This window comes from Macrotis lagotis, chromosome X (assembly GCF_037893015.1).
Source record: "Macrotis lagotis isolate mMagLag1 chromosome X, bilby.v1.9.chrom.fasta, whole genome shotgun sequence".
In the NCBI taxonomy this organism is placed as follows: domain Eukaryota; kingdom Metazoa; phylum Chordata; class Mammalia; order Peramelemorphia; family Peramelidae; genus Macrotis; species Macrotis lagotis.
Window position 1 is genome coordinate 627,889,619 of NC_133666.1, and position 23,190 is coordinate 627,912,808.

At 44.7% G+C, this 23,190-nt stretch overlaps 3 protein-coding genes across 9 annotated transcripts; 2 read left to right on the forward strand and 1 right to left on the reverse strand.

The window, feature by feature from the left end:
* Positions 1-233: 233 nt before the first annotated feature.
* LOC141499467 (uncharacterized) lies at positions 234-4,097 on the reverse strand. The gene is made up of 4 exons (XM_074202169.1): positions 4,064-4,097; positions 3,552-3,698; positions 2,194-3,443; positions 234-1,732 (listed from the first exon to the last, which is right to left on the reverse strand). The coding sequence occupies exons 1-3, from the start codon at positions 4,095-4,097 to the stop codon at positions 3,001-3,003; spliced, it is 624 nt and encodes a 207-aa protein (XP_074058270.1). The 3' UTR covers positions 234-1,732; positions 2,194-3,000.
* Positions 3,159-13,426, forward strand: YJU2B (YJU2 splicing factor homolog B). 6 transcript variants are annotated; one of them, XM_074203564.1, is made up of 10 exons: positions 3,159-3,233; positions 4,961-5,005; positions 5,321-5,374; positions 6,495-6,577; positions 6,964-7,019; positions 7,876-7,936; positions 9,100-9,242; positions 9,322-9,494; positions 10,148-10,286; positions 10,495-13,426. In XM_074203564.1, the coding sequence occupies exons 2-10, from the start codon at positions 5,003-5,005 to the stop codon at positions 10,884-10,886; spliced, it is 1,104 nt and encodes a 367-aa protein (XP_074059665.1). In that variant the 5' UTR covers positions 3,159-3,233; positions 4,961-5,002; the 3' UTR covers positions 10,887-13,426. The 6 variants fall into 6 exon arrangements, with proteins under 6 accessions (XP_074059665.1, XP_074059663.1, XP_074059662.1 ...); XM_074203562.1 differs by having other exon boundaries at positions 3,217-3,392; positions 4,960-5,005; XM_074203561.1 differs by lacking the exon at positions 3,159-3,233 and adding an exon at positions 3,421-4,358.
* An 828-nt stretch (positions 13,427-14,254) lies between these two features.
* MRI1 (methylthioribose-1-phosphate isomerase 1) lies at positions 14,255-22,880 on the forward strand. Of its 2 annotated transcripts, none has more exons than XM_074203567.1 (6): positions 14,255-14,452; positions 15,986-16,224; positions 17,766-17,941; positions 18,269-18,445; positions 19,210-19,434; positions 22,290-22,880. In XM_074203567.1, exons 1-6 carry the CDS (start codon positions 14,321-14,323, stop codon positions 22,415-22,417), a joined length of 1,077 nt encoding a protein of 358 aa, XP_074059668.1. In that variant the 5' UTR covers positions 14,255-14,320; the 3' UTR covers positions 22,418-22,880. The 2 variants fall into 2 exon arrangements, with proteins under 2 accessions (XP_074059668.1, XP_074059669.1); XM_074203568.1 differs by having other exon boundaries at positions 14,256-14,407.
* The last annotated feature ends 310 nt before the right edge of the window (positions 22,881-23,190 follow it).

Genomic DNA, 23,190 nt, shown 5'->3' on the forward strand with positions numbered 1-23,190 from the left:
ATTGTGAAATTCATGACCCATACAGTACTTAATCATCCTAGATCCCCCCCAAATTATTTGATTTCCAATTTCTAAACTTTAACTTCAAAACTATGAAATGTCATACATATCAAACATAATTAATGAAATTGTGAAATAGGGAAAGCATGCCCAGTTAGTTCTTTGAGTATTCACCAGGAAAAAAAACATAACGGCAGTAGGAATTGTGGCTGCAAATTATTTTATTAAAGCACAAATGGAGTAGAGGCAAAAAGGTATGGGAGGGTGGCAGCTAGGTGACACAGTGGATAGAGCACTAGCCCTGGAGTCAGGAGCACCTGAGTTCAAATCCAGCCTCAGACACTTAATAATTGCCTAGTTGTGTGGCCTTAGGCAAGCCACTTAACCCTACTGCCTTGCCAAAAAAAAAAAAAAAAAACAACCTAAAAAGGTATGGGAGAAAGAAGTACAGAGGCAGATGGGACAGGGGACAGGATAGTGGAAGTGCACATGAAGTATGAGGAAGATGGGAAGGGGAAGAGGCACTCCCTTAATATCTGATTGGAGGTGGAAGTACTGGGCAGCATGGACTCAATTGAAATGGAAGGGTGTGGGGGATGGGGACAGGAGTTTGAGATTCATTTTCTGTAGGGTTTTGGGGGGCAAGACTCTTACCTGTGCCACTTGGGTTTAATAAATTAACATAGCCAAATCACCTCAAAGTTGTCAGCACCATTTGGTATTAAGGTGGTTTTACTATAGAAGTCTAGAATTTGAGATTTACATATCATAGGACCAAAAGTCCCTGACAGCAAAGCTTGGATGATTTCCCCCTGATTCAGCACATTCAACCAGGATGTGAGTTTTGGTCAATATATGCTACAATTTGTAAATTATGCACCTTTGATCTTTGAGATGGGTTCTGACTTCCAGGTTCCCCTTGGCAATCTTACTTCCTATACCGACTAGAAGGGGGTGGGAGTAGTCAAGGGGACCAGAACATGATACAATTTTCACTCGCATATATATTATACATATGCTGATGGATGGACCATAATGTATTGCCAGTATCTAACTCAATCAGTGCTCTGACTTCCAAAAGGTCCTCTCAACACATTTTTCTGAGGGGTAAATTTCTCACTTCCTCAAAAATCTCAGCACAAACCACCAGATGGCAACAAGCCCAAGCACATATATGTCTGTAGCCTGCCTGGATCAGAAACACTCTCAACCTCCTGGTAACTGCCTGGTTTTCTGAAAAATTCAAAGATATAAGACATAAAAATGATATGTCATAAATTAATCCAAAATGAGTTTCCATTGCCCCTAATCCTTTAAGATTAGAATCAGAGTTAATAAACAATGCTAGTTAGCCCTGAGGATACAGAGACAGTCTCAATGGGGGGTGGAGACTGCACATTAAAAGAAGCTGAGGTAGGGGGTATGGTGAAATGGGCAACCTAGGTGGGAAAAGATCTGAAGTGTGAGTTACAGTTATTTGATCTTGCAGAATGAGATTCTGTAGAGCAGGTCAGTCAGGTGGGAAATGATGAGATAAATTCCCCGGGTGCCCTCTTCAAATAGAGGGATTGGGAGGAATTCCCTGATGTCCAACCACATCCTCTCCAAACAGAAGGTTCCCAAGGGCAGAGGTTGCTGAGGAGATGTGAGTTTAGGAGTTAATTTCATCCAGTAGAACGACTTTCTGGAGGTCTAGGGGTGGAAAATGATCCTCCTCACCTTCCTTCTGAACCTAAAGTGACATATTTACATAAAAAAAGCATACTGTTTTCATTTTTTTAACTGATTTTTTCTTTCCCTTTTGTTCAGATTCTTTCACAACATGACTAATGTGGAAATGCTAAACATGATTGCATATGCATAAACTACATCACTTTATTTGCTGTCATGGGAGCAAGGCAGAAAAATATGGAACTCCATCTTAGAAAAAATCAATAGTGAAACTAATGTTACTGGAAAAAAGTAAAAGAAAAAATTTATTTTAAAAAGTATACTAGGAGGTGGTTAGGTGGTACAGTGGATAGAGCACCAGCCCTGGAGTCAGGAGTACCTGAGTTCAAATGTGGCCTCAGACACTTAATTAATTACCTAGCTGTGTGGCCTTGTCTTGCCAAAAAAAAAAAAAACCCTAAAAAGTATACTAAACCAAATGAGAAATAAAATATTAAAACTCCCTGCTAATAAATAGCTCACATCTCCACTGCCGCCGCTCTCCCAGTCTTTCCGAGGGACCTCCCAAGTCACTTTTAGAAGACCCATTCCTGTTCCTGATGCCTCTGGTTCTGAAGGTCAGGAATCCTTTCTGGAAGGGGTGAGGAGCAGCCTGCTTGGGAAACTTCCACTGTGATATAAGAACTTGGGTGCTACAGGCCACAATGTGAGGGAGGGAGAGAGGGTCAGAGGGAAAGGAGAGAAATAAAAGGATGAGGAAAGGAACAGGAGGAAGGAGAGAAGGAAGATGAGGGCAAAGGGGTAGGATGGGGAAATAACGGAGAAAAGGGAAGAGGGGAGAAGGAAAAGAAAAGGAGGGGACAGTATGAAGAGAGGGAGGCAATAGCGAAGAGAGAAAGAGGAGAAAAGGAATACGGATGTTAGGGGAATAACAGGGGAAAGGGAGAGGGGAACAAGAAGGATAAAGGAGATTCCACAGGGGCCTCCCAGGCTCTCTGTAGCAGCCACGACTGGGGCCTCTGCAGCCCTTCAGCTCCATCCCCGCCCCGCCCCCAGGCCCGGCTCCGGGGCCAGAAGCCAAGGCCTTCAGAACGGACGTGACGCGGGAGGGGAGGCCCGGCCCGGGCCGCGGGGCTGCGGGGCTTTCCCAGCCCGGCCTCGCGGCCACGGCCCCGAGGAGCAGGCGCGGCCTCAGGCGGGCTCCGCGCCGCCGTCTCTGTCACGTGGGCTGCCCTAGGCCTCGCGGCCTCGGCGCCGGCCGACGCGGAGCGGTCCCCGTCACGTGGGCCGCGGCTTGCCCCGTAGCCCCGCCTCCAGGAGCGCTCCCGGTCACGTGGGCTGGAATCGGCCTCGAAGCCTCGGGGCTGACCTCCCCCAGGAGCCATCCGGGTCACGTAGGCCGGATCGAGGCTGGAAGCCCTGCCCCCGGCCTCGGGAGCGGCCCACGCGCGGCATTCCGGGTCTGGTATGTCGGGCTGCCGGTTCCCTCGTCACGTGGATTGGGCGGGCCCGGGCACCCGCCTTTGGGGCGGCGCCATCTGATGACGTAGGGAAGAGGGCAGGTAAGCGCCGGCGGGGAGGCGAACGGAGGCGGCGACCGGGCGCGGGTTTCGCGGGCCTTCGCGCTTCGTAGCCCGGAGCAGGCCCAGGGATTCCGGGGATCGATCTCTTCCGATCTGGCGCCCACCCCCGCCCCGCGGCGCCCCGATCCTCGGCGGAAGGGAAGGAAGAGGCCGGGGGAATGGGGGGGGTCAGAGGAGAGGGGGCGGTTCCTGCCCCGGAAGGGTTGGGAAGAGGGTGGAGCTGCGAGCTGTCACCTCATCCCCGCCCCCCCCAGCCCCTGCTAACCAGGTCTGTTCAGAGAATCCTAAAACACCTACCTGGGAAGGGGCCCTGGAGACCATGTAGCCCAACCCTCACACCTTGCACACGGGGAAACTGAGACCCAGAGAGAAGGCACTGATCCACGGTCACGCAGACCGCGAGTCGCCGAGGTAAAACTGAATCCAGGCCCAGGCCTCTTGCTACTGAAAGAACAGAAGGTTCTAGTTAACACCAGACTGGCAGAAATCCTGTAATTCAGTTGGATGCAATAGTAAGAACTCACTTCGAAACTGGAAGACTTGAATTTAAATCCCATCCCTACAGCTCACTAAAGGCTGGATGCTGGAGAAGTCATTTTTCCACCTTCTGCCCTCCTCTGTAAAATGAGGGGAATGGACAAGATAATCTCCAAAATCCTTCCCAGACCTTATGATTCTAGTGCTGTGGGTATGGCAATTCACAGATGGTGTAAATGCAAGCCCCCTGTTGATTCAGAGCTAAACATATTGAGTAGCCTTAAAAACATGATTCCCTTTCTTCCCCATGATTAATTGAATTCTTGATTTACCTGGTGGCAGAATCGTTTCAATAGTATAGATCATACTGCTGAATAGCCATACCTTCCACCTAAGACAGTATTGGGGGTCTATCATCCATTAATTTGTCTAAATTCATCATCAGCCACTTCATATTTCTCAACCTGGACTACTTCCTGAGGTAGATGTGTAGAACATGGAATTACTCAATATCAAAGCTGGAAGAGACCTCAAAGATCATCTAGTCTAGCTCCAAAACACCACATGGTGTCAAAACATAAGATTCGGGTTTAAGACCCAGTTTTAACACTAGCTTTGTGGCCGTGGGTAAGTTATGACTCTCAGTTTCCTTGTCTGTAAAATAAGGGTGATAATAATACTTCCATTAGATGCCTCACGTTGTTGTTAGAAAAAAACTTTGCAAACTTTGAAGTCCTGTAGGATGAAAATTGTTATTACAGAGAAGAAAACTGAATCAAAAAGAGGTTTAACAAGACTTGCACTCTAAAAGCTACTCCATATCAGGGACAGAACACCAAATTGTCTCACGCCTGGGCTAGTGCTCTTTGTGTGGTAGTCTTGTATATGCTTATAAAGTATTTCTTTTATTCATCCAAGAACTTCTTCAGATTTGGGATACTTTCCAAGCTGAACAAATCCCACTTCACTGATATTATGGACTTTACTATATTTTGTCTTTCCAAGATGATGACAACTCATACTTTCAGTCTGTCATTTATGGACTTTGGAGAAAGTATCTAATGGGCCCATGGCCTTTTGGGGCAGCTGAAAATAATCCCTAGTTTTCCTAATCTCCAAATGGAAATACAATGGAACCACCCAACATTCCTTGCAAATAATATAAAAATTGGGTATTTATGTGTGTTTGTAAACCATGTACAGTCAGGTTATTTGATTGTCTTATACAGGTTGAACACATTCAGTTTGCTTAGAAGTCGACATTTTCCAAGATGGTGAGTTGAGTGAATTCTGCAGAAACAAACATTCCCAGAGTACATAGTTGTCACCCCAAAGATATGAATCCTCTCCCCACTCTCCCCCATTGGCCCACCCTTTTATTATGTGCTTACAGATCTATATGTCATGTAAAATCTTAATTACCAGGACTTATTGTCTGATCACTGTGACTTTTCACTGAAAAGGCATATTTCCACTGTATGTTATACTTTTTGCTTGTTTCCTCTTGAGCATTACACCTGATTCAAACAGTCAGCCTCAGGATATCTATTTTGTTTAACATACAGTAACATCTTATCTTGGACTTTCAGGGTGAAAGAAAAGGTGTAAACAAGTACTACCCTCCAGACTTTGATCCAGCAAAGGTAAGGAATCCCTTTACTTCTTCATCAATCTGTGACCAAGAAGAAATTTTTGTGGTTATATGGCCTGAAAAAAAGCTTAACTAACATTCACCTGGGTGGCACATGAGAATGCCAGAGAAGCAGCATCAGACAGGGCAAGGCCTGGGTTTGATTTCCAACTCTGCCAGTTACTAATCCATCCTCCTCACAGACTGTCCTGAAGTTCAGGTATGATAATGTCACTCCTTGACTCAACAGATTACTATGGCTCCTTACTGCTTCTAAGATCAAATATAAGCTCCTCTGTTTAGCCTTTAAAGTCTTTTACAGTCTACCTCTAGCCTGCCCTTCCAGTCTTATAGATGACTTCACTTTACGTACTCAGTGATCCCACCAGACTGTTCCCAACAAACAGCACTCTCTCTTATCTCTGTGTCTTTGTCCTGGCAGTCCCCCATGCTTGGAATCACTTTCTCCTAACTGCTACTAGAATCTTTTGCTTCCTTCATAAGCTATTTTCTTTTCCTTTTTAAAAACATTTTTATTTATTTTTACCACCTTTTTTATTTTGAGTTCCAGATTCTCTCCCCTCCTCTCACTCATTCCCCCACCTTTTGAGAAGATAAGTAATATAGCATTTATACATGTGAAGTCATGCAAAACATTATAAACCATTTTCAACCTGAAGCCTTTCAGTTCCTTCCCCCCATTTGCTCCATGCCCTTTCCCTAAAAGATTACCTCATATTTATTCTGTACAAATAACATATTATCTATTCAAATAGAATGTAAGCCCCTCAAAGGCAGAAACTGTTTAATTTTTTCACTGTACCTCACACATAAGACAACTGTTGATTGTTTATTGTCTGTGGGACCTTGGGCATATCCCTTCGCCTCCCCTTGTGAGGTCATAAGGATCTTAGAATGATGATAAAAGGCATTTCAAATTCCTAAACCCTTCCTCAGATTTGATCTTAGCATGTGCTTGTTTTGGGATGGATTGCACATCCTCAGCCTCCCAGTAATCTCTCTAGTATTTTTCCAGACCCTGGAAAGATTAGCCTACAAAAACTCTGATTATTGGAGAACATGGACTGGGCACCAATCTCTACTGATGAGCATTTCTATTCTCTTTCTTACAGCATGGCTCTCTCAATCGATACCACCACAGCCATCCACTTCGGGAGAGGGCACGGAAACTTTCACAGGGCATTCTTGTCATCAGGTAAAGGCTCGTTAATCTTACATAAAGCTGCTCCCTAAATGTTTGTTGAATATAAACTAATGAATATGTCTGTAAGATTTAGTTTTTAAAAAAATCTATTCAAACTGATTCTTGGTTTCAGTTTTCCTATTCTTTCTGGGGAGAGGTTTGTGTTAGGGCTTGGAAGGTGGTAGTGGTTGTAAATAGTCCCCAAAAGTGAAATTGCCTTGGGGCAAGCCTCACGGCTATATTCTCCCCAAAACTGCTAGGCACACATGGTAATCCCTGCCTTCCTCAAGAACTTGTGGGGTTTGAGTCAAACTTTGAGTATGTGGTTACCTCTTGGGTATTGCTCCCAAGTGAACATTTTGAAACAGTGCTCTTAATTCTTTATTTTTTTGGAGTAGATTTGAAATGCCCTATAACATCTGGTGTGATGGCTGTAAGAACCACATTGGCATGGGTGAGTCATCATTTTTGACGTCATCATTGCAACCTGTTGATTCTCTCTCTGAACTGTCTCTTGCATCTGTCCCCTCCTTTGCATTCCCTAGTTTGAGTTCATCTCTTCTGTAATTGAACTCCTCTACTTTTTCCTCTTTGTAATTCTCCTTCACATCATTGGTAATTTGGAAGTGATCTTCCAAATGTAAAAGTCAAACCACATCACTTCCCTGTTTCTGGTGCTTATAAAATTCCCTTTTGTCTTCAGTTCTCTCTGTAAAAATGAGGCTGTGGGGCTAGACAAGCTCTTGACTTCCCTTCTAACTCTAGATCTGTTGACCCTGTGGCCATGCCATAGTTCATAAGCACCTTCTCTCTATCACACATACTGCCTTGCAGCCAAAATGGACCAATCCCATCTTGTCCTCCACCCCTGCCCTTCTTGTGCAGTTGTATAAGCCATCTCCCTTGCCAGGTAAATACTCCATGTGAATCTCTGCCTATTAAAATCATCTTCTTTCAGGGCTTAGTTTTCTCTGAGAGACTTCCTCAGTCCCCAACTCCTCAGCTGAATCCTTTATTTTTCATAATGATTTTTTTTAATTCTTTCTTTGTACTTTGTATATTCTGTCTCATCTCATAGATGTTTGTGTGTATTCTCCCCTCTTTAGATAGTAAGTTCCTAGAGACCAGGGCCATACCACTTTCATCTTTGTATCCTTAATGCCTAGCACATTTCCTTGTATTCAGTTGGCATTTAATAAATGTTAACTGAATGTGGAGTGACTTAGCAAAGCATTTTTGGAAGAATGATAAATAGTAGGCTCAGAAAACTTTCCTGAGTCTTTCATCTTGCTCTTTCTTTTCCATTCCAGGTGTCCGTTACAATGCTGAAAAGAAGAAGGTTGGCAATTACTATACAACCCCAATTTATAGGTGAGTGCCACTTTGTATGGGTATTACCAGTACTGACTCTGAATGGGGACTTGAGAAAACTTAGATGCCTGTGGGGCAAATAGGTGAAAGGGGCCCTAGATGGGTGAGAGAAAGACATAGACTTTTCCTTGGAACTGGGACTAGAGTCTAATAAACAGCCTAACTGTTTCAGGCATCAGGGAGATACTGAGGTTCACCTTGATCTGGAGGGCCAGGGTTTTTCCCTCTTCTTCCTTTATGGCCTGTTTCTTTTCCTAAAGTAGAAGATTGGCAAAGGGAGGAGGAAGGAAAGAAAGATGAAGGAAACTGAGCATGAGGAGCCCAGTTGAAGCACCTCCTTCCAGACCAGGCTTCTTCAGCCACTCTGGCCTGCGCTTAATCCCCTCTAAGTGCCCAGGCCAAGGCAGAGTAGTGCTGGGATGTGCAGAGTCTGTTCTGGCCTTGCTCTCAGGGACCTTTCATTTGAGCCAAGGAGAAAGAGCCCACATATAAAACAGAACCTGTTCGTATATTTATGCAAATAAGCCTGTGATTGAGAGCCATTCTCCAACTAGAGGAATCATCAGAGTAACATGAATTCCCTGCCAGTTCTGCCATTCTGGCATCAGCCCATGATCACACCAGTTCAATACTAAGTTTTGTCTTGTTCTTTTACGGCTTTACACTTCCCATCCTGTCCACTCTGGCCCTAGTTATGTGATTCAGTTCTAACATTTGATAATTATATGACCAAAGGCAAGTCATTGCTGAGCCTCACTTTTCTTCATTAATATTTGCAATTCTCTACCTTCTAGGTTGGTGAAGAAAGAATTTATAATCCTAAATCTAAAGAAATAAATTATCATTCCAGGGCAGCATGGTGCTATAGAGGAGAACTAGATACTTTTTTATGACCTTTGACAAATCACTTGTGCTCTCTGGGTCTCACTTTCCTCATCTTTTAAACAAGGGGGTTGAACTAGATGAGACTGAAAATCCTTCCATTTGTCAGTCTATGGCTGTTATCTCCATGGCCCTGCTCTGTGCATGGTCCTGCTCCATCTCCACACAAAAAGGGCCACACGATGTTGAGCCCATGTTCCAGCTTTGGCTTTCACCAGTAAATCCTCTAGAGGATGACAGTTCATGGGTCTCATAGTTTCTATCTGTAAATTCCTCTCCAGGTTCAGAATGAAATGTCACCTCTGTGTCAACTACATCGAGATGCAGACGGATCCTGCCAATTGTGACTATGTGATTGTGAGTGGTGCCCAAAGGAAGGAGGAACGCTGGGACATGGCAGACAATGAACAGATCCTGACCACAGGTGAGCCCTGCCCTCTAGCCCACAGGCTTTCCTTGCCCGAGAGCAGACCTTCAAATTCCCAGTCCCATTTTCCTTCCAGAGCAGGAGAAGAAACAGAAGCTGGAGACAGACGCCATGTTCCGCCTGGAGCATGGCACCACAGACCAGAGCAAGTTGCAGAAGGCCATTCCCACCCTGTCCAACATCCAGGAAGCCCAGAGCGCCTGGAAGGATGACTTTGCCCTTAACAGCATGCTAAGGAGGAAGTTTAGGGTGAGGAGGGCTGGGACATCAGGGGAAATTTTTGTGGAGGCTGGGCAGTCACTGTAGGTTGGTACCTTTCAGTCTGAACTGCTCAGAGGGAGGGACCATCAGTCTCTTTGAGCCTCCCATGTCAGGAGCATAGAATTTGGAGCCAGAATAGACCTCACACATCTTCCAGTCCAGCCAGTTTATTTGCTAGAGGAGGAAACTGAAGCCTAGAAAGCTTAAATGATTTGTCAAAGATCGTACAGACGATGAATAAGTTTATAGGGTCTAGATCTAGAAGGAGTCTTTGTCCCATCTAGATCAATCCCCTCATTTTACAGATTAAAAAAAAATGAGGCTCAGAGGGATTTATTTTACTTTTTAAAGGTAGTAAACACTGCTTTTTAAGTAGTTTTCATTGCACAAATCCAGAAATGTTTCCATCACACAGGCAAGACTGGTTAGAGGAAGCAAGGCCTTTCTCTGGATTGTCACTTCAGGTTTGAATTGAGGGAGCTGCCTGGGGCTCTTGTCCTTACATAGACCTGCCTTAAATTCTTAGAGAGCAGTGGTCAGGAGGAGGTTCCTCACTCCCCCACTTAATCCTTACCTTTTTCCTTTGCTTGGTCCTTCATCTTTCTTTCTTTCCTCCTCCCTTTGCCAATCTTAATCTTCAGGAAAAGAAAAAGGCCATAAAGGAAGAGGAGGAAAAAACTCTGGCCCTCCAAACCAAGGCGAATCTCAGTATCCCCCTGGTGCCTGAAACAGAGGAGGACCGGAAACTTGCTGCCCTTCTCAAGTACCACAGCCTGGACTGTGCGTCCTAATCTTAGTTCCTGTTGTGGACCAGGAGTGGGAGTGGGGGATGGGTACAGGGTACCTTTTTAATGGTGAAGATGGAGAGAGGATGTGAGAATAAGGGAGGGAGGGAATCCTTAATATTGAGTGTAGTGGAACCTGTCTGGAGTGGGTTAAATATTGGTTCCTGCCCTACCTTTTACTCTACCTCATCTCCATTTGCCAGCATATGAAGACAAACAGAAATTGAAACGGACTGAAATCTTCGGCCGCTCCTGGTTCCCTTCCACCCCAGTACCTGGGGCCAGCAACAGCAAGGTGAACAGTGTCCTTAAGAAGTTGGCAATTAGCCGAAAACCTATGCCTAGTGGGTCCTCCATCACTAGCAGCGACCTAGGGATTGTTCGTCGGAAGTCCAGGGATGACCTGGAGAGCCCTCCCGAGTCAGGGGAAGCTCCAGAGCCAAGTGGAATGAAGGAGGAGAAAGAGAACCCCCCAGAAGGATCTTCCTCAGATAGAGACTGTCCCCCAGATGTGGAGATACAGGGAGGCCCTACCAGTACCTCTGTCCTCAATTCTTCACTAGTTGCAGACTATTCAGACTCTGAGAGTGACTGATGTTGTCATTCCCTTCATCCTAGGCCTTTCTCATATCTTTGCCACCCTCTCCAAAACATTCAGGGTTACCTGTGCCTGCTAAAATATGTGCTTACTACCAGGGAGGCTTTCATTCACCCAAGAGACCATATATGGGCTTTTCCCTACCAGACCTTCCAAGAACCAAGAAACTTTTTTTTTCCCCTCACAACTCAATTTCTCTGTAAATAATTGGGTTTTTATTTATTTAACTGAGGAAGGAGTGTGTAGTGTCTGATTTGAAACTCTGACTTGAGTTATTAAACCCCACAGATTAAATCCAGTTGGTGCATCAAATTATATTAGATTAGATAGCAGTCCCTTCTGTTTATTGGAGTGGAGTGAGCGTTATTCAAATATGGAAACTAGGCACCCGCCCCCACCTACATCTCCCCTAAGTGAAACTAAAGTCTTGGGATTTAGATGTAGAAGGGACCTTAGAAAAGACAAGGGAAATGTCCAAGAGTCCATAGGTCACCCACACATATGTATACACTGAGTGCAATGGTTTTTATATGTGTGAGTACATATTGATGATTTATTTTGTTATTCAGTCATGTCCAACTCTTTATGATCCCTTTTGGGGTTTTCTTGCCAAAGATACTGGAATAATTTCCTCCAGCTCATTTAACAGATGAAGACACTGAGTCAGACAAGGTGTCAGGGTCACACAGATAGTAAATGGTTTTATGATTTATGCATACATATATCAATATAACATTTATTTTTAGTACCTTAAGGCTTACAAAGCACTTTACTCATAACAACTGTAAAAGTGGGAAATTTAAATACTGTTATCCCCATTTGACAGATTAGGAAATGAATTCTCAAGCAAAATAAGTAACTCAGTTTTTCTGACCCCAAAAAGTCCAGTGTTCTTTCTATTGCACTGTATTACCCTTAAGACATAAATGGAACTGAAATACATACGTGGTTTGATCAGCAGAGTTATCCCAAAAGTGGCTATTAAGGAAATCTTGCCCCTTCTACCCCTTCATCACCACACTATTAGGGGGAGGGCTTGAGTAGATTGGAAAACAAAAGCCACCCTGGGAGTTGCTCCCCGCCCTTCTGCTAGGAAAGCTGAAAGGTAAGCGGTTGGCTCTGACTGCAGTACCCTGAGGGGTTTGAAGATTCATTGAATTCCTGAATTTAAATCTTTGAGGAGGGGTGTTATCACTATCGCCTGAGGGACTTCTCAGAGGCTACCTTGTTAAATCCTGAACTCCTAGGGTTAGAGGGTTGAAAGGAAGTATTAGAGGGATAGTAGGGGAGCTACTCTGTAACCTCTTTTATCTTGATTGAAAAAAATGTATAAGTGAGCTGTAAAATTAGCACTCTTGGGTTTTTTAGAGTTGCTGGAGCCCTGAAAGATGATATAGGCACATCTTATTTTTTTCTGTTTTTGAGAAATGTTATGTTTTTAGTTTTGGCACATTCCCTACTCTGATCACTCACCCCTGGAAAAAATCTTTAGACAAAATGAAACCTTTGGTGACCAAGTTAGAAGGTGTACAACATTTCATACCCATAGCCACTGCTCTTTCCAAAAGAGGAATGTTTCTTAAGCATCAGATTTCATTTTAGTGTTCTTTTCACTTATGTTATTGTAGGCCCCATCCTTTCATTTTGAGTTTGAGAAAACTGGTTCAGGAGGGGAAAGTCCATGGGAGAACTAGAATTCAGACCCAAGTTTCCTGATACCAAAAACTGTGCATTTAACCCCAAGCTAGAGAGTCAATTAAAAAATGTTAGAATCACTGAATTTAAAGCCAGAAAAGAACTCAGTTTATGTGGTTATAGGTTCTCTGAACCATAATTTTCTTAGGTGAAAAATGAATCAAATGATTAATTTTATCCATGGTTTTATTTTCAAGGATCTTAACCAAACTCATGGGTGGATGGTATCATTAAAGATACCAACCAGGAGCTTAATGAGGAAGCAAAATTTATAGAAATCTCACAAAGGATCATCAATTTTGGCAGCCGACCAATCAGGTTATATATTAGTACATAAAGGTGTCATTACCCATCCATAGAGTCTGTTCTTTCAACTATGCAGGATCCAATTAGCAACAGGACTACAGTCTCTTCTGATGTTTTGTTATCAGATCTAATACAGACATAAACACTGAAATTTCTCCCTTTCCAAAATGTCTTAGGTATTAGAATTATTCAGTCTCCGAGAAAACTAGACCAGTTTCCTTCCTTCTCGGGATGGTCTTTACTCTGTTTACACAACTGTGAAAGTCTAATTGCAGATGCTATTAGAGGAGAACTAGGCTGTCTCACACAGAACCTGCCTTTTAGATTTATAATTGGAGAAACAGACCTTGAGGAGGCGGAGGCTAACATTCAGACTTACAAATCTGATAAACCAATTTTTGATCAGAAATATAGGATTAAAATAGTTTAAGACTTAGAACATAGACTTGGACTGGGAATAAACTCTGGAGGACACCATCTCCAGTCCTCTGTTAGGATTGAGGAATAGTAGACCTGGAGAAATAACTTTCTTATTAAGTATCCCCTACACACCCAGGCTCAGCGGACTGGCCAATTGGTGAGCTCAGTCAGGCTCGGAGCCTGGGCCCTGACCTGGGCCAGCCTGGGCCCTGACCTGGGCCAGCCTGGGTTCTGACCTGGGCCAGCCTGGGCCCTGAGCTGGGCCAGCCTGGGTTCTGACCTGAGCCAGCCTGGGCCCTGACCTGGGCCAGCCTGGGTTCTGACCTGGGCCCTGACCTGGGCCAGCCTGGGTTCTGACCTGGGCCCTCACCTGGGCCAGCCTGGGTTCTGACCTGGGCCCTGACCTGGGCCAGCCTGCGTTCTGACCTGAGCCAGCCTGGGCCCTGACCTGGGCCAGCCTGGGTTCTGACCTGGGCCCTGACCTGGGCCAGCCTGGGTTCTGACCTGGGCCCTGACCTGGGCCAGCCTGGGTTCTGACCTGGGCCCTGACCTGAGCCAGCCTGGGCCCTGACCTGGGCCAGCCTGGGCCCTGAGCTGGGCCAGCCTGGGCCCTGACCTGGGCCAGCCTGGGTTCTGACTAGGCAGTTACTTCCCTGGGAAGGTTTTCCTTCTCCCCGTGAACTGATCCAAAGTGAAATCTCTTGGGGGCTGCGCTAAGGGCCCGAAGGCCATGGCCGGGGGGGACAGCCCAGCCCCTTGGGAGCCCGCTACTTTCGAGGGGAGAAGGGGGACCACGGACACTTTTTAATAGGCAGAAACTCCACGCAAGTAAGTTGCAGAGTGGGAAGTGATTTGGCAAAGTCCACGGGCGCGATCCGTGGGTCCGCGGCCAGGCACGCTCCGGAAAGCAGCTTGGCGTCAGCAGGATCGTTCTCCGAGGCCCCGCCCCCACCGGCCTCTCCAGGACCCGGAGGAAGCCGAGGCCCACGCGTGCTCCCCCCTTGCCTGTCATGGGCCTGGAGGCGATCCGCTATCAGCGGGGCTCCCTGCACATCCTGGACCAGCTGCTGCTGCCCCTGCTGAGCCGCTATGAGGCCGTGAGCTCCGTGCGCCAGGCCTGGGAGGCCATCAGGGCCATGAAGGTGGGCGGAGGGAGGGGCGCGGGGCCGGACCCCGCGGGAGGGAGGGCCGCCCCAGGAGTGCCCCTGGCCTGGGCAGACGCGGCCCGGTGTGTCCAGCGGCCTCCCCCAGCCCCGGGAGCCCGCGTCCCCGCCCAGCCCGGAGGCCCCTGGGCCAAGGCCGGCCCTACCCAGTGCTTGGTGTTGTATGGAACTAGAAAGCTGCAGGGCCTAAGAACGGGAAGCAGGGGCAGTTGGGGTGGCCCGCCTGGTTGGGGTAAGGCGAGCACTCGGGCCCCAGCGCATCAACCTGGGGGGCTGCAGCGCCTCTCAGCAGTTCGGAGCCAAGACAACCTGGGGACCTGCTACGGACAAGGCCGTCCACATCCAGAAGAAAAAACTATCCCAATGGAAACTATGTCCACTATTTAAAAATTCCTTTTATGTTTTTCCTTCCTATCCCATTGTTTTCTTTATTTTCCCATTGTCCTTTTTTTGCAAGGCAGTGGGGTTAAGTGCCTTGGCCAAGGCCGCACAGCTAGGTAATTATTAGTGTCTGAGGTCAAATTTGAACTCAGGTCCTCCTGCCTCCAGGACCCGTGCTCTATCCACTGCACCACCTAGCCACCCCTTTCCCATAGTCTTAATGCTTCAGACAGAAAATGACTAATCTGTAAACATGTTAAACACAAATGTAGATGTACAATATTCATCAGACTGTTCCCAGCTGAGGGGAGGGTGAAGGAAACTTTGCAACTTATAAATATGTATATGTGTGTGGATGAATTTGAAAAACTTTCATAACATATAATTGAAAAAATAAAATATTTGGAGGGAAAAAAAAAACTCCTGCCCCTTAGCCTGAGCTCTGCCAACATGACAAGAGGGGTAAGAATTTTGGATTTGGGTCCAGAGTATCTGGATTCAAGGACTCTGCCTCTTGCTAGTTGTTTAACCTTGGGAAAGTGTCCTCCTTTCCCCAAACGAAACTTTGCTTGTCTGGAAAGGAGGCATTTGAACAAAACAGTCTTTCCTGTTCTGACATTCTGACTGAGTCTATGAGCCTTCTCCTCAGTACACTCAAGTACCTACTATGTGCCAATCAACAAATCAATAAGCATATATTAAGGACCTATTAAATGCCAATCATGGTGCTAATTAAGTGCTGGGGACAAAAAAGAAGCAAAAGCCAGATCTTGACTTAGGATAGGGAAACTGAGGCAGAATTTGAATGGACTAGACCTGAGACTTCTTTGAGCCCTAGCAGACCAGGTTTTACCTGTCAGCCCTCAGGAATCAGGGTCTGTTCCCTGGATTTAGCCTGTTTTTGTGTTTGTTTTTGCTAGGCAGTGGGGTTAAGTGACTTGCCTAAAGTCACACAACTAGGTCAGTATTACTTGCTTAAGGGCCGATTTGAACTCAGGTCATCCTGATTCCAGGGCCCTGCTCTATCTACTGCCTCACCTAGTTGCCCCAAATCTACCCTTTTTTTTTCCTGGTCCCAGATTTACCCTTTTTTTCCTGGTCCCAGATTTACCCTTTTTTTCCTGGTCCTAGGTACGGGGTGCTCCAGCCATTGCCATAGTGGGCTGCCTAAGCTTGGCTGTGGAGTTGCATTCCGGTGCAGGGGGACCAGGACTTGAAGCCCTGGTGACCTTCGTAAGGGACTCACTTAACTACCTAGTAACAGCCAGGCCAACTGCTGTCAACATGGCTCAGGCAGCCCGGGAGATGTCTGAGGTAGCCATCCAAGAGGCTGGACAAGAAGGAGCCACAGAGGCTGCTGTCCGAGAGAGGTAAGAGGAGGGCTGTCTTCCTTCATCAAGCTCTCATGGTTCTGGGGTCATTCATGGGTATTCATCACAGCCCAAGAGTAGAGACTGAAATCATGGGGCAGTCAGTCTATAGTTCCTTTGGGAAACTTCTCATTTCATTAATTTGGAGGGTAAAGTAAAAGAGTCAGTCAGCTGGAGAGATCTTAGGATTTAGATCTGGAAAGAATGCAGAGGTTATCCAAGCCAACTCTTCATTTTTTAGATAAGGAATCTGAAGCTTAGAGAGGGGCTAGGCCCCTTTATTCTACATCCTCTGCCCTTTACACATCATGCAATGGAAAAAATAATGAGCACCCACACAGTGTACTAACTAGTCAGTACAAGACAAAGGGATAATGGAATTTCCTGATAACACTAGCTGTATACTATTTTCAGTTTTTAAAAATAAATGACTCGGGGGCAGCTAGGTGGCAAAGTGAATAGAGCACCGACCCTGGAATCAGCAGTACCTGTGTTCAGATTTGACCTAATCGGCTAGCTGTGTGGCCTTGGGCAAGTCACTTAACCTCATTGCCTTGCAAAAATACCTAAAAAATAAAAAAATAAAATAAATGACTTACCCAAGGTCATACAGCTAGTAAGTATCTGAGGCTAAATTTGAACTCAGCTCATCCTGAGCAGCTAGGTGGCTTGGTGGATAGAGTGCCAGTCCTTTCATCAGAAAGACTCATCTAAAAAAAAAAATCTAAAAAAAAACAAAAAAGGGGCAGCTAGGTGGCACAGTGGATAAAGCATTGGCCCCGGAGTAGGAGTACCTGGGTTCAAATCTGGTCTCAAACACCTAATAATTACCTAGCTGTGTGGCCTTGGGCAAGCCACTTAACCCCATTTGCCTTGCAAAAAAAAAAAAAAGACTCATCTTCCTGAGTTCAAATCTGACCTCAGTTCCCTAATTGTGGGACCCCTGGGCAAGTCAGCCAACTTTGTTAACCTCAGTTTCCTCATCTGTCAAATGAGTTGAAGAAAGAACTGGAAAACCATTCCAGTATTTTTGCCAAGAAAACCCCAAATGGGGTCATGAAGGTTGAGCCATGCCTGAAAAATGATTCAACAATCACAACTGTCATTTTATGTATCTTCTGATAATCTCATATAGTAGAGAGACAGCCAGGGAGACTGGAGTTTTAAGTATTTCCTGCCTCTTGACACATCCAGCTATATGTCCCTGGAACAGTCATATTTCAATGCTCAAGGCAACTCTTGAGACACTACAAATTTCAGAGGAGGTGCTTCTCTGCATAGGTTGAAGGAGTTTCTTGCCTTATAATACCCATTGATGATGATGCCTGTTTTTCAAACAGAAAACTGAAGAATGCTTAATAACTGACTTGACCAAAGTGATATAAGCTAATCAGTTCTTTCAGGATCAAAATCTGAACTTAGGCATCTGTTTAAGTACCTGGGGAAGAAGCAGCTAGGAGAAGATGCCCCCCCCAGCCCAGGCAAACTCTTAGGTGTGTGGGATGGGTGTGGCAGGTGACAGGTCTTCTGCCCCTCCCCAGGTTGGTCTGCTGGGCTGAGCACATGTTGGAGAAAGACATCAAGGACAACCAAAGCATTGGGGACCATGGGGCCCAGCACCTTCTGGAGCGAGTGGCACCAGGGGGTGGCCAGGTGACGGTGTTAACCCATTGCAACACTGGCTCATTAGCCACTGCAGGCTATGGTACAGCCCTGGGTGAGTTGAGGGGAACAGACAGGTTATAGCATTATAGAATAAGAGCTGGAAGGGGCTTTTGAGGTTTTCTAAATCTCTTAAAAATGGGATTTGCCACCTCCCACCTATATGCCTTTGCACAATACTTGGAATACATTTCTTCCCTCTCCTCTCTGCCTTTCAGAAGCCTAATTTTCAGTTCAAGTTACCCCCTCTTCCATGAACCTTTCCCTGATTGCTGCCCTACTTCTATCTATCACACCATGGGGCCTCTACTCTTCCCTTCCCCAAACAGGACTTCTTATTGTTTCTTTTGCCTTGGGGTTGGGGGACTCGGGTCATCCACAGGTGTGATCAGATCTCTGCATTCCCTGGGCCGCCTGAAGCACGTGTTCTGTACAGAGACCCGGCCCTACAACCAGGGTGCCCGGTTGACTGCCTATGAGCTGGTGTATGAGAAGATCCCTGCCACCCTCATCACTGACAGCATGGTAGCAGCAGCCATGGCCCACAAGGGGGTGGGAGGTCAGTAATCTGGCTGGGTGTCCAGGTGTCCGGGGGTGACTTCCAATCAGAAAGAATCATTCATTCTCTCTATTTGCATGGGGGAGGGGGCATGGAAAACTGTAGAATCCTATACCTAGCCTCTCTTTGGAAGTACTAGATCATAAGAGCTGGAAGACTCTTGAAAAATAAAAATATAACCCTCTCATTTTACAGCTGAGCAAACTGAGGCTTAGAAAAGGAGAAGGATTTCCCCAAGGTTTAATAGGCATTTAATTGGCAGAGTCCAGGCATGAACCCAGGTTTTATGACTCTAGTACCAACACTCTTGACAATGCCATCCTAGTGACCAGGTCTCCACCTCTATTACCCCCGTGGATTCCATAGTTCCTCTTTTCCCATACTCCTGTCATTTTGTATCTTTCCTCATCATCTGGCCTTCAATATTTCAGTTAGATCTAGAATTTCCTCCCCCACTTGGACAACTCATAATTCATTTATGTCTTCTCCAAACATTCTTGTTCATCACTTCTATAAACCTTCCCCAGCAGAGCTACCCAACACTCTGGAGACTTTGTCAATCCTCCACCCTTTAGCTTTTTGTAATAATTATATTTCTGTTTCTATGATTTTTCAAAGTTTATATACTGCTTGTCTCAAAATAACCACATAAGATAGGCAATGTAACCGTCATTGCCCCCATTTAATAGAAAAAGATTCTGGAAGTCAGAGGTGTTATGACTTGCCTGTGATCAAACAGCAAATTCTTCCCTTTTTCCCTGCAGCTGTCATTGTGGGAGCAGACCGGGTAGTTGCCAATGGGGACACTGCCAATAAAGTGGGGACTTACCAGCTGGCCATTGTTGCCAAACACCATGGGATCCCTTTCTACGTAGCTGCTCCTGTTTCCTCTTGTGATTTCAACTTGAAGACAGGTCAAGAGATTGTCATTGAGGAGCGACCAGGCCAAGAGTTGGCCAGCATCTGTGGGACCAGGATTGCTGCCCCAGGTTGGTCAATCATAGGCCTTTTTCCTGTCTGTTTTCTGATTTCTATGTCTCCCTTTGGAAAGGTGTCTGGAAGAGAATGGTACAACCTACTAGACCTGGGGGGTGGAATCTATAGGGCTACTTTATCTCCTGAGATTTAGGAAACCATATCTGTCCTCTCTCCTATGGCCCCACAACCTATCCCCTACTGCCAGGGAAGTAGAAGGAGACAGGAAGTCATTTATTCAACAATATATAACAGGTAAATAGAATATAAACTCCTTGAGGCAGGGGGCTATTTCATTTTTGTCTTTGTATCATCTGCATCTCACACAATAAGGCACTTAAATGTCTTTTGAGTTATATTCTAGGTGCAGAAAACATCCTAGGTCAAATTGGAAAAGAGACAGCAAAAAGAGAATAGTAATAATGCCTTCCATTTCTACAATATTAAAGGTTATAAAACTTTTCCATCACAGCTAGTGAGCATCAGAGGTGGGATTCAAATCAGGAGCCAATTATTGTAGTCCAAAGGCTTTTCCAGAATTTATTCATCTGTGGGCCAGGCACTGTCCTAAACACTGTCCTAACCTCCCCCCCCCAAAAAAACCTACTAAAACCATGCTGTCTCAGAAGACATTTGTGAAAAATTAATTTATTCAGTCTTTCCTATAATATTAAGGAACTATCATCTGTACTTGTCTGACATTTTCTCTGAGCCTCTGACTTCCTCCCCATGGTTCAGTTTTTCAAAATATAAATTCACTAAGATAGTAGAAAGCCACTTCAGCCCCTTCCCTCTATCCCTCCTCTACCTGTCTGGCTTCCAAGGTATATGCCAGACTCCTCCCTGCACAAGAGGTGGGCTAAGCTCTCTATAAAAGTTTGACCCATATTAGATCCATGTGATCACAGTTCCATATGGCTGGATCAATGTTGATCTGATCCCAGTAACTGTCTCATGACTGTTTCCTTTTTCCCTTTCTTAGCTGTCTTTGCTTTTCTCCCCAGCACAGTTTGTAGCTGGTTCTTCTTTCATTAACTTCACTATTTCTATTAAAACTCACTATCTTGCTACTTCTCCAAATAAACTTTTTTTTTTGGCAATGGGGTTAAGTGGCTTGCCCAAGGTCACACAGCTAGGTAATTAGTAAGTGTCTGAGGCAGGATTGGAACTCAGGTACTCCTGACTCCAGGGCCAGTGCTTTATCCACTGTGCCACTGTGCCACCTAGCCACCCCCTCCAAATAAGCTTTTTATAATAATTTGTGAGTTTTTTGTAGTAACGTTTGAGCTTTTATACTACTATGTGGACTTTTGCAGTAATCTGTGAATTAAAATCTATACCTTTTCTTATCCTTGTGAGTCAGAGAGATGATTTTGTCATCTCAAATGAACCCACAATGATCTTTAAAGCCCTTATTTTCCTGGCACTAATATCAAATGTTGCCATCCTTGCTTTAAGGAGCTTACATACATACATTCTTCACATCTAGAAACATCTAGAACACATCGCTTTCTTAACCTCTTCTCTGTCATGGGTCCCCTTTGGCAGTCGATCTGCTGAAGCCTTAGGTACCTTCTCCCAAAATAACTTTATTAAAATTCATAATCAAGGAAATTCTAAATTGAAAGAAATTCTGTGCCTCAGTTTCTTCAGATGCAAAATGAGGCTAATTGTACTCATATTACCTCAATCACAGGATTCTAAGGAAAATATTTGGTAAACTTTAAAATGCTTTAGAAATGGAAATTGTCATATCTCTCCCAATAGAGCCAGAGAAGAGAGGAGAAGGGAGGAGAATAAGCATTTATATTGTACCTCTTATGTATCAGGCCCTGTTCTAAACACATTACAAAAGTTTTATAACCATTTGTTCCATATAGCAACTCTGCAAGATAGTTAGGTATTGTTATTGTTCCCATTTTTATAGTTGTGACAACTGAGATAAACAGAAGTTATATAACTTGGCCAGTGTCACACAGCAAATAATGTGTAAGCTGGATTTGAACTCAGGTCTTTCTGATTCCCAGTCAAGTATGTCACTAGTTACCTAGAGAAAACAAAAAAGTTTTCTAGAGAAAAATCTTAAAAATCATTTAGTCCGACTTCATTTCACAGGAGTTCCAGACAATTGATGTGACTTTGTCACAGTGGTTGACAACTAAATTTGTCCAGACTCCAAATCCAGAGCAAGTGTTAGTGCTGTACTATCAATAAACACTTATTTAGCACCTACTGTTTTCCCAGTATTGTGCAAATTACTGTGCCCTTCAGAAATGGGTAGGTATAATCGATTAATAATCCTTGCTGTGTGAGTCAGGGCAAATCGATTAATAATCCTTGCTGTGTGATTCAGGGCAAGTCACTTAACCTGTTTCCTCATCTATCAAATGAGCTGAAGAAGGAAATGGCAAACCACTGTAGTATCTCTACAAAGAAAATCCAAAATGGGTATCAAGAGTCAAAAATGACTAAACGACAACAGGCACACGTTACCCCCATCAAATACCCAAGAAAGGTATTTGATAAACTTTAAAATGTTTTAGAAATAAAAGTTTTCTTGTATGTGTATATATTATACATATTTTTATGTATAATCATAATTGAGCTCCAGTAGAGGGGAAAGGGAAGGGAAAGGGAGATGGAAATAAGTCTTTATATGGAGCTCCTCTTTCCTGGAGGAGATAAAAGTTCATTCCACTTTGAAAGGAGGGGCAGCCAATGAGAAAATATCAGGAAACTTTAAAAACATAGAGCAATGTCATTTATTACCAGTCAAGGTCGGATGAGGGTGAGGGCAAGGGCATAACTTTTCCCTGAATCCCAGAGTTTAAACTGGAACACTCACTCACTTAGGCTCCCTTTTCTCTAGGTATTGAAGTTTGGAACCCGGCCTTTGACGTCACCCCTCATGAGCTCATCACTGGGGGCATCATCACAGAACGGGGAGTCTTCTCCCCCAAGGAACTTCAGCTAGCCTTGTCCTCTGAATCCTCCTGACTGGATGCAAGCTCCTCACATCCCAAGTCTCCCTTCTTCTATCTCCCAACTTGATTATAAATACTTGGAACCCAATGTCCTGTCTGTTTAAATGAGCCCTGCCTCAAACTCAGTGCCTTCCCTACCTAAGTATCTGTTAAATTAAATGATCCCTCACTGAACCTTTTTTACGATAAATTTTGTATTAATGATTTTTGCATATATCTGTGTAGTGCTGCCCAAAAGACAAAAAGTCATCTTCAGCTCAGCTGTTCTATATACAGCTGGGGGTCAAGTCCCAACACTTCTACAACTCTTGGCTTTGGCTTTTCCCTTTCACTCTCACAACCAACACTCTAGTTCAGCTTTCCATCACCTCTTACCTGGATCAATAAAAGTGTTTCTTGACTGATTTCTTTGTTTCCAATACAATACACTCTATAAGCGCTGTTCAAAGCCCTTCCTACCTGGCTCCTCTCATCTTTCAAGTCTTAGATCATCCTACTCCCTGATACATATATCTATCTATATCTATATCTATATATCTATATATATATATAGATATAGATATAGATATAGATAGATATATATACACACACACTCTGGTCTGGTGACATTGGTTTCCTGGCACAGAATGATCTATCTCTTACCTCCAGGTCTTTTCTCTGCCATGCCCAGATCTCCCTCCACATCTTTCAACTGAATTTCATGACTTCTTTCAAATCCCAGCTTTTGATCTCATTAGATCAGGGGCAGGGAACACCCAGCCTTCAGGCCAGGGCAATCATAGACAG